This window comes from Oncorhynchus kisutch, linkage group LG27, assembly GCF_002021735.2.
Source record: "Oncorhynchus kisutch isolate 150728-3 linkage group LG27, Okis_V2, whole genome shotgun sequence".
Classification (NCBI taxonomy): Eukaryota; Metazoa; Chordata; class Actinopteri; order Salmoniformes; family Salmonidae; genus Oncorhynchus; species Oncorhynchus kisutch.
Window position 1 is genome coordinate 9,179,763 of NC_034200.2, and position 16,612 is coordinate 9,196,374.

General features: G+C 44.6%; 1 protein-coding gene across 2 annotated transcripts in view; it reads right to left on the reverse strand.

Annotated features, from left to right (window-relative positions):
• The window catches only part of LOC109872117 (CUGBP Elav-like family member 5), a 46,531-nt gene that overhangs the window by 12,643 nt on the left and 17,276 nt on the right, over positions 1 to 16,612 (reverse strand). For both annotated transcript variants that reach the window (XM_031807214.1, XM_031807215.1), the window contains exon 4: positions 918 to 1,046. In XM_031807214.1, the coding sequence (XP_031663074.1) occupies positions 918 to 1,046 (129 nt within the window). The remainder of the gene's footprint in view (positions 1 to 917; positions 1,047 to 16,612) is intronic.

Below are 16,612 nucleotides of genomic sequence, written 5' to 3' on the forward strand. Positions count from 1 at the left end.
AGAGAGAGAGAGAGAGAAAGACAGAGGGGTTTAGTGGGAGGGAGAGAGATGGGGTGGAGAAATTGCACATCATTACAACACTGTATATATACATATCATATACATAATATATACATAATGTGACATTTGTAATGTCTTTATTATTTTGGAACTTCTGTGAGTGTAATGTTTACTGTTCATTTTTATTGTTTATTTCACTTTTGTATATTATCTACTTCACTTGCTGTGGCAATATGTTTCCCATGCCAATAAAGCCCCTTGAATTGAATTGAATTGAGAGAGAATGAAGTTGAGAGAGTCTGTATAGATGTAGTATTCACACTCTTTTCTTTTCCTCACTCACATGTTTTGCTTCTTTGAGCGATAGTGTCTTCACACAGTCCTGACTAGAATATTGCTGTGGTATGTGACCAGTGTGTGTGTGTGTGTGTGTACGTGTGCTCTCATGCGATGCCTGTCAGGTATATATCTCAGTGTGGTGTGTGAAATGACTTCTGTCACTGCAGAGTCAAGCCATTGTGTCAGCTGTCACGCAGACGGAACATCACTCTGACCTGGGAGATGCAGGTATGACACATCGGGAGAATGTGTGTGTGTGTGTGTGTGTGTGTGTATACAGGCAGAACAACATCATTGTGACATGAGAGAGACAGGTATGAGACAGGCAGAAAATTGAATATGTCAAACGTTTCTGTCCTGGAATACATCGGCAGATCATCCTAGTCTATCAATAAGATTGGTGTTAGAATGACTACAAGATGTTGCTAGAATGATGGATGAAGAGAAAGTAGTTAGTCCTTTTTTGCATATTCGACCCAACAACCCTAGCTAATGCCATGGAATCTTCTAGAGTATCCCCTACAAGTGTGTTTGAAAGCGATAAAGTAATAGACTATAAGAAAGAAAGCTTCATATACCTTTGCTGTTTCCGTCAGGACCTCTAAGTACGGTACACTCATCGATGGCGCCGTAGGGCTCAAATAGGCGGTACACATCCTCCTCTGTCTGCTGCTTGTTCAGCATCCCCACAAACAGCTTCCTGTCCTCTGGGGGGACAAGAGGAAGAGCCGTATGGTCAGAGGCACAGCCCAAAAATACTGTAGTCTGTACTGTCAACAAGGGGATGAGAAATTAAGAGAGAGAAGGAAATGAGCCTAGGAGAAGGAAGGAGAGGAAACTACCAGAGTGAAGGAGAGGGTGTGAGTGTTTGTTTGCTCTATCCCAGCAACACCCAGATTTGTCTCTGCCAAGACAGCTCTCTGTAAAGGTTCATACCGTAACTGGGGTATAGGCAAGAGGGCTGTACCATAGCCTGCTTTGATACACACATACTAACCCCACATATGCAAACACACAATGCAGAGGACTAGGCACACATACATGAATTTACTTTCATATTTAATCAGTGGATAAACCCAACATTAGGCCTAGAGCCTTTGTCATGTGCGGGGGTGGCAGACGTGTGTGTGCATGTGTTTTGGGGGTCGGAAGGGGTGAGGGAGGGGGTGTTATTTGTGTGTGGTAAAAGGGGCGGTGGGAGTTAGTGTATGTGTGTGTGGTAGGGTTTTGAATAAGGTGACATGAAAGCGGAGGCCTGCTGTGCTTTGTGTTTTTTTGATGACTTCAGGGATCCGTGTTATCAGACCAACAGAAAGTGATGGGCTGGCACATTAAAGTTTGAAGCGCGAGCAAGCTCACACACACACACACACACACACACACACACACACACACAATAGTGTGACATCATCCGCCCCCTCACTCCACTGCTGCTATCAGCACGCCTGCTGACTTCACTGAACACATAAATCAGACTATTCACAAACCGAAGATAGAGAGAGAAATTGACACACACATACGCTGGTTGTGGCAAGTGTTGCATCAGGAGTGTGGAACACACAAATACACCCAGTGCAAGGTGTTGCATCAGGAGTGTGGAACACACAAATACACCCAGTGCAAGGTGTTGCATCAGGAGTGTGGAACACACAAATACACCCAGTGCAAGGTGTTGCATCAGGAGTGTGGAACACACAAATACACCCAGTGCAAGGTGTTGCATCAGGAGTGTGGAACACACAAATACACCCAGTGCAAGGTGTTGCATCAGGAGTGTGGAACACACAAATACACCCAGTGCAAGGTGTTGCATCAGGAGTGTGGAACACATAAATACACCCAGTGCAAGGTGTTGCATCAGTAAAGTAAATCACACGGAGGGTCTATGGGGGCAAGAGTGATTAGATGAGAGTAGAGAGCTATTGGAGCCTAGACTCTTCTACAGCGTTATTACCAAGTCTTTAGGAGAATTAGTTTCTCTCTCTTCCACTGTCACTCTCTATCTCTCTCTGTAAGCGTCTCTCTCTCTCTCTCTCTCTCTCTCTCTCTCTCTCTCTCTCTGTGGTAATATCTATCTGTATTGGTCACTCCTTTCTCTATATCACTCTTCTATTTATCCCATACTCACTCTCTCTCTCTCTCTCTCTCTTCCTCTGTCCCTGACTTTCTCTATTTCCCTGCATCCCTTTCTCTCTCTCTATCATAAACATATGCGGTAGATAGGATAATGCCCCTCAACACTCCACTGCAATCATTAGCTGCTTCTCATCAATTCATTCATTAAACGCTTTACTAGTAAATCCAGGCCCTAGGGGCTCAGGGCCGTGTGTGTGTGTGTGTGTGTGTGTGTAGGCAAGTGTGTCTGTGTTCTCGCCTGCTCTGTCCTAGAAACTAAAAACAGACTGTGAAATGCTCCTCTCCCCCACCAGAGCTCAGAGCGCATCAGAGAGCATCAGACGAGTGTAGAGAACAGGATTAAAGATTCATACGCACAATTCAAGTCAGATCATCCACTCACCCCTCCCCCTATCCAAACACATCCAAACACACACACACACACACACACACACACACACACACACAAACACACAAACACACACACCCACTGCTGACCCCAAAAGCACAATTCGAGTGAGATCTTCCATTTTCCAGTCTCGCTCATATTCACATCACCCCTCTTCCTTTTCCTTACAAAGCCTCCCCCTTCCCACACACACACCGCTCTCTCTCCCCCAACCTCTTTTTTATCCTCCCCAACCCCCGCAGTAGCAGTGCACACTTAGCTAACTCCAATCTCCCATCTCAGACTCTAGCATCTCATTTAGTGTTGGCACATTCGGTCTCAGCGTGTGACTGTGTATGTTTGTGTATGCGTGTGTGTGTGTCTGTGCGTGTGTATGTGTGTGTGCATGCATGTGTGCTTTCATCTCCACACAGGGCTTAGGGCCATCTGGTATCAGTGCAGAGGCCAGGGAGATGAGTCCCTGTTCCAAAGGCCTGGGAGAAACTGATAGCGATGGAGCAGAGAGGGAATGTAACCGGAGCAGAAGAGAGGAGTAAAGGAGCTTCCAAAGGCCTAACCACCATGAATCTCTCATCTCTCTCATCTCTCCTACAATATCTGGGTCTGGTATTAAGTGTAACTATTGGCCAAACTAGTGTGATGAGTAAGCTTGGGAGAATCTCAACTGCATTTCCTTGATTCCTTGCGTCCTCTATCCTCACCTCCTTCTCAAAATCCATTGGATGATAAGGTCAAAGGTCCCTCCTCTCTGACCTTTTCATCTAATCGGAATCAGGAGAGGAACAAGGAAATGCAGTTGAGATTCTCCCCTTGTCTGAGATCTGTCTATGTTAGCTCCCAGAGCAAACGCCTAGGCTTCTGCTCAGTGGACTAATGCATGTGTTCAGTACAGGCGGGCAAGGCAGTTAGGTGCTGTCATGATGGACATGGATACTCGTGTACTGAATAATTAAGGACTAGCTTGTGCTAAATCAGAACCTATGCGTCAAATTCTCTGCCAAACAAAATCAAGCAAAACATCTGAAAAATCATTATGAAAAGTAACGAAAAACATCAGCAATTTGAGTTGCAGACAGTGCTTGCTTAGATGTCTTAAAAGCAACAAACTTCCCTCCCACTCCAAATGCCATTACTGACCATTTCCATAAATTTCTCCTAGGTTCAAAGGTGTTTTGGTGTTTGAAGTGTGTATTGGGTGTGGGGAAGACATCAAAGGGAGATGGGGATGCTGTGTCTGTGTGTGTTTGTGTGTGTGTGTGTGTTTGCGCGTGTGTGTATGTGTATGTGTGTGTGCGCATGTGCACACACGCATGTTTGTGTATGTGTGTTACTGTGCACGTACATGCATATGTGTATAAGTATGTGTGTTGTGGCCTTAGGCTGGTTGGTATCTAAGGACGGTGGTGTAGCAGTAAACACCTTGCCCTCCATCTCTCTGACGGTGTGGAGCAACAGCAGTCTGTCTGCTGCCTTCGGGTATTATCATAACATTTGAACTTCTTGGGGTAAAATAAGTTAGAAAGCTATGAGACAAGTTAAAAGTGACTTTGTGTTGGCGGGGGACAAGTTGTACATGCAAAACAGGTGCCTTTGTTGTGATAATGTTCATATCACTATTGTAAGTAGTTCTCTGGATGAGCTGAAAATATAGGCACACATGATGGAAAACAACCATCAAAGGCCTATGCGGTACTGATACACAGCCGAATCCTATGGAATTTCCTATTCCCCTTCCATCTGGTGTTATGCTCACATTTGAATGCATACTAGCACTTTACATGTACAGTACAGTGCCTTCGGGAAATATTCGTACCCTTCGACTTACTCCACACTTTGTTGTATTACAGCCTGAATTCAAAATGGATTCAATAGTTTTCTTCTTCTCACCCATCTACACACAACATCCCATAATGATGAAGTGAAAACATGTTTTAAGACAATTTTGCTAATTTATTGAAAATGAAATACAGAAATATCTCATTTGCATAATAATCATACCCCTGAGTCAATACATGTTAGAATCACCTTAATCAGCGATTACAGCTGTGAGTTTTTCTGGGTACGTCTCTAAGAGCTGTACACACCTGGATTGTACAATATTTGCACATCATTCTTTTTTAAACTAAGTTGGTTGTTGATCATTGCTAGACAATGAGGCCACTCCCCCCCCCCCCCCCCCCAAAAAAAAACATGGGGAGTGTGGCAGAGTCAGGATTCAGACCTGAGCCAACTCCCCGTGCTTACCGTGGCGAGCATGCGACTGGTCAGGCACCATGCTATGGGGTGATGCGCACGGTGTCTCGGTTGAGCATTCACAGGCCGGTGTGCTCTGTGCCAGGTGGAAGCGGGCATTTGTCGGGTGGAAGCGGGCATCCAGCCAGAACGGGTTTGCTAGCTCTGCGCTTGAGACCGCCAGTCCGCCTCCACGGCCCAGTGTATCCGGTGCCTCGGCCAAGGAAGAAGCCTCCTGTATGTCTCCCCAACCTGGTGAGTCCTGTGCCTGCTCCCAGAGCCAGGCCTTGTGTCTCTCCACTCCAGTGATGATCCATGGCACGAAGGCTCCGGTGATGATCCACGGCACGAAGGCTCCGGTGATGATCCACGGCACGAAGGCTCCGGTGATGATCCACGGCAAGAAGCCTCCGGTGATGATCCACGGCAAGAAGCCTCCGGTGATGATCCACGGCAAGAAGCCTCCGGTGATGATCCACGGCAGGAAGCCTCCGGTGATGATCCACGGCAAGAAGCCTCCGGTGATGATCCACGGCACGACGCCTCCGGTGGTGATCCACGGCACGACGCCTCCGGTGGTGATCCATGGCACGAAGCCTCCGGTGGTGATCCATGGCACGAAGCCTCCGGTGGTGATCCATGGCACGAAGCCTCCAGTGAGGAGTCACGAAGCCTCCAACGACGGCCTCCAGTCTGAAGCCTCCAGAGAAGGCCTCCAGTCCGGAGCCTCCAGAGACGGTCTCCAGGATGTGGGTAGGTTTCTGCGGTCCTATTGCCAGGACCGGCTGGCGTTCGTGCCCTGGGCTGAGATGGCACAGAACTCGCTCTGCCACTTCTCCACTAACCTCTCTCCCTTCCAGTGTGTACTGGGGTACCAGCCGGTTCTGGTGCCTTGGCATCTGGGTCAGACCGAGGTTCCTGCGGTGGACAACTGGTTCAGGCGTGCGGAGGAGACATGGGAAGCCATCCGTGTCCACCTTCAGGAGGCCGTGACGCGCCAAAAGAGGAATGCAGATCGCCACCACAGTGAGACCCCGGTGTGAACACCGGGGGACAGGTTCTGGCCCTCGACCCGAAACCTGCCCCTCCACCTGCCCTGCCAGAAGCTGGGTCCGCGGTTTGTGGGGCCATTTAAAGTCCTGAGGAGAGGGAACGAGGTTTGTTTTTGGTTACAGCTTCCACTCGATTCCGTATTAACCCCTCGTTCCATGTGTCTCTCCTCAGGCCGGTGGTGGCTGGCCCGCTCCAGGAGTCTGAGGTGTGGGAGGTTCCTCCGCCCCCTCTGGACATCGGGGGGGCCCCGGCGTACTCCGTTCGCTCCATACTGGATTTGAGGCGAGGGGCCTTCAGTGTCTTGTGGAGTGGGAGGGGTACGGCCCGGAGGAGAGGTGCTGGGTTCCGGTCGAGGACGTGTTGGAGCCATCTATGCTGCAGAAGTTCCACCGTCTTTGTCCGGATCGCCCTGCGCATCGCCCTCCGGGTCGTCCCAGAGGCTCGACACTGGGACGACGGCTGGGGGATGTTGATCCATCCTCAATTTTCTCCTATCACAGCCATTTAACTCTGTAACTGCTTTAAAGTCACTATTGGCCTCATGGTGATATCCCTGAGCGATTTCCTTCCTCTCCGGCAACTGAGTTTGGAAGGACGCCAGTATCTTCGTCGTGACTGGGTGTATTGATGCACCATCCAAAGTGTAATTAACTTTACCATGCTCAAAGGATATTCAACGTCTGTTTTTTTTATACTCGTCTACCAATAGGTGCCCTTTACGAGGCATTGAAAAACCTCCTTGGTCTTTGTGGTTGACTCGGTTTGAGATTCACTGCTAGACTGAGGGACCTAATTGTATGCATTGTGTACAGAGATGAGGTAGTCATTAAAAAATCATGTTAAATACTATTGCACACAGTGATTTCATACTTATGTGACTCGTTAATAAAACTATTACTCCTGAACTTGCCACAACGGGGTTTACAGTTTTTTTTATAATCACTAGGACCCATTTCTCAATACTTAGGTCACTTTTTAAAAACTCTTCACACAGTTATCCTTAAACTTTCCGCTTGGAACAGCAGTTAATTTCACATCCAAAATGTACTAAAACTACAAACACTTTATACATGTCTCATAACAACTCATTCTTCCATAACACTAGCAAAGGTTGTCACCCAACAAGCACACTTTGTCACTCAAACAAGGACCTAAAAAACACTAACAGGTAGCATTACACAATGTTTTCTAATGTTAAATGTCTTTACAAAACAATGACACCTCTACTGTTTAGAATTCACTGCAGTATATGTTACAGGAATGACTTAGACATGATGCAATATGCTTCAATATTTTCATTTTTTGGTATTGAGTGATTCCAAAATACAATTTGTATATACACAATCTACCGATACAGATACAGTAGCAATGCTAGTCAACCCTGTCTTCTGCATTTGGCCAAGAGGTTCTCATCCACATCTTATCTTGGGCAATACACCTAGAAAATAACCTTTTGGCATGCCTGGTCCATCCCTGGCAATCTGCAGATATGTCCAGGCATCCAGCGCTCATTGTGTCCAGGAGGGACATTTGATGTGGATGGTGGTCAGAAACCTTCCACCTCCATGAGGAAAATAATTCCTCTATAGGGTTGAGGAATGGAGAGTAAGGTGGGAAGAAAATTGACACCATCCTGGGATGGACTGCACGGGAGTGGTGAAATGCCATATTGTCCCATACAATTATAAACGTTTGCCGATTTCGCCTCACTACAACCCTTTCCTGACCTGGCACAACCCTTCCATAGAGGTCATCCAGAAATGAAATGAGATGCTCGGTGTTGTATGGCCCAATTAGAGGTTTGTGTAACAGCCATCCATCAGAGGACATTGCTTCACATATTGTGATGTTGGCACCCCTCTGGACCGGGACATCCACTGTGGCTCTTTTCCCAATCACATTCCTTCCTCGGCTGCCGTGTTTTGGCCAAGTTGAAACCAGCCTCATCCACAAAGATGAATATGTGGGGTGTTTGCCTGGCTTCAATCTCCACGATTCTCTCAAATAAATCCACAAGGAAACATAAGAGTTAGGCTATTACGGTAGTTTACATTATACCTAAAAACATGCCGCAGTGTGCCTCTGCCCTGTTTGGTTTTGTTCAAAACCAGTTCTGTATTTTATAGTCATCTTACATGGACATATTGGTTCCTGAGTTGCTTGACTCGTTCAGAGTTCCTCTCAAAGGGGACAGTGTACAACTGCTTCATCCTGACTTGATGTTGTTTCAGGACTCTAGAAATAGTTGTTATGCTTACATTGGGAATATTTCAAAATGTAATGTTTTCTGCCAACACTCTCCCAAATCTCTGTGAGTTTTATGACATTGTTTCTGATGACCATATCAACGATTGCAGTTTCCTGCACAGCAGTGAAAGTCCTACCTCTTCTGCCTGTGGGAGGTAACCATTGGGTCCTAAGCAGAAATATAAAAACAATCACACACACAAGTGGGTTTGGAGGCTTTGCTCAATTTACTTCTGTAATGTGCAGTTCAGTCAGATGCCCTTGCAGAATGCACATCTTACCTGTTTTGCCGGAAATTTCTCACAATAGATGCCACTGTTGAGCGTTGCAGATTTGTCTGCACTCTTAGACCAGCCTCTCTCATTGATAGACCATGATTTATTACATGATCAATCATAGTGGCCCTAGTCTCATCTGAGACGACAGCTCTTGATCTTCCTCTCAGTCTTCTTCCACCATGCATTCATACTCCTCTCCCTCTCCCAGCCACTCTTCTTCCTCTGTCAGCCACTTCTCTATCTCTGGCTGGGTCCATGTTTACATTACTGTACAGCATTATTCCTAAGATGTCCCCTTTTGTATAGATGGTAATGAAATTGAAAGACTAACACCTGGGTAGGTGTTCAGCTACAATGGGAATCAGCTGTGGTTGGTCTAATTGTTTTGATATAATAAATTTTTTAAAGATTTGGAATATACTTCAATACATATTACTATAGAAATGTAGCCAATGTTGCTGTCTTATTCAATTTTGTGCTAAGTTTAACAGTTTTTGAAAAGAGTATGTGCAAATTGGCCTGTAGGTACATAGAGTTTTGGTGGTGGTTGTGTCTGAGTGAGAAAATAATTCATGAAATTTGACAGATGTCTGTTGTTGTGTATGCATATTCACTTCAATAACTCTACCTACATGCACATATTACCTCAACTAACCGGTGCCCCCGCACATTGACTCTGTACCGGTACCCCCCTGTATATAGTCTCGCTATTGTTGTTTTACTGCTGCTCTTTAATTACTTGTTACTTTTATCTCTTATTCGTGTCCGTATTTTCTTGAAACTGCATTGTTGGTTGGGGGCTCGTAAGTAATCATTTCACTGTTGTATTCAGCGCATGTGACTAATACAATTTGATTTGATGTAGTCATTGAATGCATTTTGTGCCAAAGCAATGAAAAATGATCCACAGTTTAGCCCACATAGACTGCTGTTGTGCTCACTGTGTGAAGAGTTTTGAAAAAGTGACCAAAGTATTGAGAAATGGGTCCTAGTGATTGTAAAAAAGAACAAAAAGAGCTGTAATACTTATTGACTCAAGACATTTAAACATCTCATTTTTGATTCATTTGTAATCATTTCTAAAAACATAATTCCACGTTGACATGATGGGATATTGTGTGTAGATCAGTGACACAGCATCTCAGTTGAATCCGTTTTAAATTCAGGCTGTAACACAACAAAATGGATAAACAGTCAACAGGTGTGATTACTTTCTGAAGGCACTGTTTTTAATGTCACATGGTAACCAATCATTTCCCCAAGCGAATGAATCAAGTACAACTATATTCAACACAGATATAGCTGCGTTCATACACACACATCTCATCATATTTGATATGGATGGTGTCAGTGGTGTGGCGCTATTTTTTTTTAGGTGAGGGAGTGCAATTGTTTTTAAATAAAATGATGTTATCATTACTCAATCAAAGTTTGTGCTGACAGATGAAATATCATTCTAAAATAGATGCAGAAAATGCATCATCCAATTGCAACGTCTTCTATTTTTAGCATCTTAAACGTTCTATTTTTAATACCCTCAAACACCAAAATGGGCCATTATCACTTTCAATCATAAATTACAATTCTTCACGTTTTACCCGTGAAATGTCCAAACTGTATGCGGACTAATAGCCTTTCTTATAGGTCTATTTTGTTTCAATCAAAGCATATAGCCTGCAGTGCGCACTGTTGACTTGTGGCCGCATGACGAAATAAATGTGATTATTCAGCATCAGATAAGAAATGACTGCGGAGGTGTTTTTGGTGTAACATATTATAGTCATACTATGCTACAGTAGGCTTATATGCTATTATATCCGGGTTTGTTATGTAAAATACGAATTATTCATTAGCCTATATGCCTACGTATCTTGCGAGACATTGATTTCCGCTTTGCTCTTAACTTTACTAAACGAGCACCATTGTGATAAGTGCTAATCTTCTATTTGTAATAATACTAGTAAGTGATGAATAGGATTATTAGGCAGATACAACATCTGGATGTGGATTATTTTAAGAGATTTGAGCGCCCTTTGAATCATGTTGCTGAAAGGACAACACCATAACCAGGTGGTCACATATCATTCTGGGTTCAACTGCGCAAGAGGCCTCCGTGGAGTTTTATGAACATCAAGGCAGATACGGTGAATTTGGATGCTAGATCTCGTTGGCGTGATCAGTTTGTCTGCATACGCAATAGAGGCGGTACGTTTCTGTAAACTAAGCACTCAGACAGTAGGGCGAGTTCAAATGCGTATTACAAGAGCCCCAAATCCATAACAAAATGTTTTGAGGACACATGTTTTAGCAATCCCTAATAGAGTACCGTCTGTCTGTTCTTGTTACGTTGGATTTGGCCCGCTCAAAGTGGTCGGCAAAGTGGTCAAGCCTCCGACCAATGGGCCTCTGCACACATGCCAACAGACAGTTATTCATCATTCGTCCCACCGCCAGAGAGAACGACAGGGAAGAAACCACCATGTAGATACCTATAGGCTGCTATAGCCTACATATGTATTTAGTTTGTCATTTTATAATTTTAGTGGTACTTAAATATAATTTATTTTGAATTTATCTGTGTTTTCTCAAATTGTAAAAAGTGAGGGAGCACCTTGGACGGTGGATGAGGTAATTTACCTCTCAACCACAGGGGTGCATCTCTTGCTTATTCGCCCTGACACCTGGAGAACCCCTCACTATGATCAAAGGTTCCACCCGGTGTATACACTCCCAGGGTCAGGAATATACTGTATCTGTGTTCATATGAATATCTGTCCTGAGGGGGAACCTTTTACGGTCTCCTAACCAATTGTGCTATTATGTTTTTATTTAAATTTTTTATATTTGTAAATTATTTTGTACATAATATTTCTGCAACCGTATCTAACTGAAGAAAGGAGCTTCTGGATATCAGGACAGCGATCACTCACCTCGGATTAGACAAAGATTTCTTCAACAACAACAACAGCAGCAAGCAGGACTCACACGATATTCTCCAAACACCCCACAGGTCAAAAATACCAATTATTCGCAATAGGAAGCGACGCAGAAGAGGGCACGACAAACGACAGTTGTGAAGAAGGGCACGACAAACGACAGTTGTGAAGAAGGGCACGACAAACGACAGTTGTGAAGAAGGGCACGACAAACGACAGTTGTGAAGAGGGCACGACAAACGACAGTTGTGAAGAAGGGCACGACAAACGACAGTTGTGAAGAAGGGCACGACAAACGACAGTTGTGAAGAAGGGCACGACAAACGACAGTTGTGAAGAAGGGCACGACAAACGACAGTTGTGAAGAAGGGCACGACAAACGACAGTTGTGAAGAGGGCACGACAAACGACAGTTGTGAAGAGGGCACGACAAACGACAGTTGTGAAGAGGGCACGACAAACGACAGTTGTGAAGAGGGCACGACAAACGACAGTTGTGAAGAGGGCACGACAAACGACAGTTGTGAAGAGGGCACGACAAACGACAGTTGTGAAGAGGGCACGACAAAGCCTATTCCCCCTCAGGAAACTAAAAAGATTTGGCATGGGTCCTGAGATCCTCAAAAGGTTCTACAGCTGCAACATCGAGAGCATCCTGACAGGTTGCATCACTGCCTGGTACGGCAATTGCTTGGCCTCCGACCGCAAGGCACTTCAGAGGGTAGTGCGTACGGCCCAGTACATCACTGGGGCAAAGCTGCCTGCCCTCCAGGACCTCTACATCAGGCGGTGTCAGAGGAAGGCCCTAAAAATTGTCAAAGACCCCAGCCACCCCAGTCATAGACTGTTCTCTCTACTACCGCATGGCAAGCGGTACCGGAGTGCCAAGTCTCGGACAAAAAGGCTTCTCAACAGTTTTTTACCCCCAAGCCATAAGTCTCCTGAACAGGTAACAAAATGGTTACCCAGACTATTTGCATTGTGTGCCCCCCCAACCCCTCTTTTACGTTGCTGCTACTCTCTGTTTATCTTATATGCATAGTCACTTTAACGATACCCACATGTACATACTACCTCAATAAGCCTGACTAACAGGTGTCTGTATATAGCCTTGCTACTCTTTTTTCAAATGTCTTTTTACTGTTGTTTTATTTCTTGACTTACCTACACACACACACACACACATACCTTTTTTTCCTTCGCACCATTGGTTAGAGCCTGTAAGTAAGCATTTTACTGTAAGGTTTACACCTGTTGTATTTGGAGCACGTGACAAATAAACTTTGATTTGATTTGAGCGATAGAGAGTGAGGGAGTATAGGGTGAGGATACAAATAAAGCGATGTGTGTCTTTGTGCACACTCGCACACTCGCACACATTCAAGCACTTACTTGTGCAGGCACGCATTGTCAGGGAAAGGGTAGGCTGTAGTACAAAGAACAATGGGAATGTGTAACCCACACGTAGAGATGAATGAGTTTATGGGCAACATGATTGTAACATGAAAACGAGACTACAGCAAATTTGAATTTGGCCCAAAGAGCTACAATAAATTTGCCTGGCTACCCAGACTATGCCACACCCGCGGTTGTGAGTTTCTTCAAACGCCAGAGCAACGGATTGGAAGAATTGAGTCGTCAAGCAAACAAGAAATGTGAGGTTCCCCGACATTGTGGAGATGTAATCCAACTTGAAATACAAAGGTCCTGTGGAGGAGATATTTCTTTAGATTAATCTCATAGCAGCAGTCTAATGGATACATTTGTGTGCATATCCACCATTGGTGTTCATAGATAAAGACCCATGATGGCTGAATGGTTGCTGCATTACATTAACCTCTGGAAGCAGCTAGACAGTGTATGTATCCTGCTGCCTCCCCAGGGTCTCTCCAGTGTTCAGGTATAGATAATCACAGTCTAAGAGCTCAGAGGAGAGGAGAACAGCTCAGTGCATCGACCTATATTCATCTGTTCTGCTCCTCTCTCCCCCTAAGCCCTGCTACTGTGGACTCGATGTTCCAGCACCAAAGAGAGAAGAGACAGACCCCCCCCCCCCCCCCCCCCACACACACACACACACAGAGAGAGAGAGAGAATGACAAATCCATGCACATATACACAGAATAGGACATACTGAAGCACAAGGCAGAAGTGAATGACTACACACACACGCATGTGCACACACGCAAGCATGCATGCACAAACCCACACACACCCACACCTTCAGCTACAAGGTTTGTGCCACACACCATGTGTGTGTCCATGCCCACGTGAAAAAAAAGATGACCGTTTACTAAAGAATACAACAGTACTTACTGTAGAATTCTAGAATTAACTGTAGTCTACCGTGGAATACTATACTACACACTGTAGTAATCCTTGATCATGTGTGGTACTTACTATAGAATGTTGCAGTATACCGCTAAAAACACTGTAGTAAATACTACAGTAATGTCAGCAAAAACACTACAGTCCACTAAAAACGCTCGCAATTTGTGCCACCCATAATTGAGAGACTTACATGCCAAGTATTGACTAAATATTGTGTTTCCTATCCGTTCAGACCCCAGTCCTACCTACATACAGGCAGTAGCGGTGCGTGGGTAAAATCACCGGGGGAGCCAGTAATTGCAGTTGTTTCCTTTATAACCTGTTAATGCATATGCCTTGCGACCGTGATATACAGGCCTAAAGGCAAAGAAAATAATAAGACACAGAATAAATCCAACCAATCCTTTGTTTTATCACAAAACCGGATAGCAACATCTGTCCAGTGAAGTCCACAAAGCATATTGCATGTACAGTAACAGACAGTTACATGGTCAAGCAGGTTACTGTTTCCTATGTTCGGACCACTAAACAACTGTTGATTTAGAACCAACGAGTGTTATTGAAGGTCGCAAAGAAAACAGGTGCTGCCACTATTCCAGCAACATTTCAACATAATCGAATCACCTCTGCTTAGTCTGATACAGTGACAACTAAAAGATAACCAAAAACAATTTAGTCCAATCAACTTAAAGCTAAATATGATGTGTCTGTCCATGGTTCTGATTTCTGGATGCATGTGTGCGTGTTCATGCAAGTCGACAAACATGTTGACTCACCCTACTTGTAGAGAAACACCAATGCCATCCTCCTCTCTTTCACCACTCTATCATACAGTACAACGCTTTTATTTTTTGTTGCCCTAGGCTACCTAGCTAAAATGCTTGTTCGCTAGCCTAATTTCCATTCACGGGCAATGTTAGCTAGTTAACATTAGCCTTCAACATCTGGCTATCGTACATATTTGAACTTCCAACCATTCAGGCCAGGGGCACAACAATGTATGAATTAATGGTTGGAAAAATGTCTAATTTAGGAAAGGGCAAATTTTAACTAGCTGGCTGCCGGAGGACAACAGCACAACGAGATGCAACAATTCATTTTTTTTCTGTCAATGTTATATGCTCTCAATGGGATTTGATAGGAGTGAAGCCAAATCCAAGCTGGCTTCCCTTGACACTTTTGTTTGGTGCGCCAGGACCATTCACAGTTGAGCTCACTCGGTTTAGCTCAAAGCTGATTGGAAAATGTTGTATACTTTTTTGTCAATGGAGGCCAGATGCTCGCTGGCTTCCCTTGCCTTCAATGCTACGGGCGGCAACAATGTCACTCGTCACTCGTCACTCGTTTGGACCAGACAGCATCAGATAGATGGGCTACACATAGAGAGACAGAGAGGCACTGTTTTGCTCTCTCGGATGCTTTCTCCTTAATAGATACATTAAGCCTCTTGCGAATTGAAGGAGATTCATGAAACTCAGAGAGACTAAATGACTGTTTAAGATAAATTACTGTTTAAAAAATATATATATATTGTTACTTTTTTTGGGAAAAGCCTGACTACCCTTGGCATCCATGAATACACACCACTGCCTACAGGTTATGGAACATTTGGTATTTGACTATTTCTCCAGTATGTTTCCTGAATGAGAAAGCCTCCACTTCTATGTCAAAGATAATAAAAATAATAAATGATAGCAAATACTACAGTAATGTCTGCAAACACACTACCTTAATTACTATAGTATTAAGCTACAGTTTTCATGTACTACAGTATTCATACTATAGTTACTATAAATGCTATGTCCCATTTGGCTCAGTTGGTAGATCGTGGTGCTTGCAATGCCAAGGTTGTGGGTTCGATTCCCATGGGGAAAATGTATGCACTCACTACTGAATGTTGCTCTGGATAAGCACATCTGATAAATGACTGCAATCTGTAAAAACATTCAATACTAGTTTTCCTTTACTATAGTTAACTGTAAATACTACAGTTCAGGCTACAATTATGTCATCCATTCCATTTCGCTTAGTACAATACCAATTGCCATTACATCTTGGAAATCGGCACAAAATGATGCATGTGGGTGAGTGTGTGTGTATGTGTGTGCTTGTGTGTGTGTCTAACATAAGCTGGGATTCGCAAGGCCCCCTTGCCCAGAATAGCCTCTCTTATTTGGGAAAGCAGAGGTGATGTTGTAATGCTGGATAACTGTCGGATGGAACGAGAGAGAGAGAGAGGGAGAGAGGGAGAGAGCGAGGGAGGGAGGGAGGGAGGGTTAGGAGAGAGAGAGAGGGAGAGAGGGAGGGAGGGAGGGTTAGGAGAGAGAGAGAGCGAGAGAGAGAGAGAGAGAGAGAGGGAGGGAGGGAGGGAGGGTTAGGAGAGAGAGAGAGAGAGAGAGAGTGAGAGAGAGAGAGAGAGAGAGAACGAGGGAGGGAGGGAGGGTTAGGAGAGAGAGAGAGAGGGAGAGAGGGAGAGAGCGAGGGAGGGGAGGGAGGGTTAGGAGAGAGAGAGAGAGAGACAGAGAGAGAGAGAGAAAGAGAGAGAGAGAAAGAGAGAGAGAGAGAGCAAAATGGAGAGAAAGCAAAAGAGAGGAGAGGCAGAGACAAAGAAAAAAAAACACAGCAACAGAGAGAGAGAGAGAGAGAGAGAGAGAGAGAGAGAGAGAGAGAAA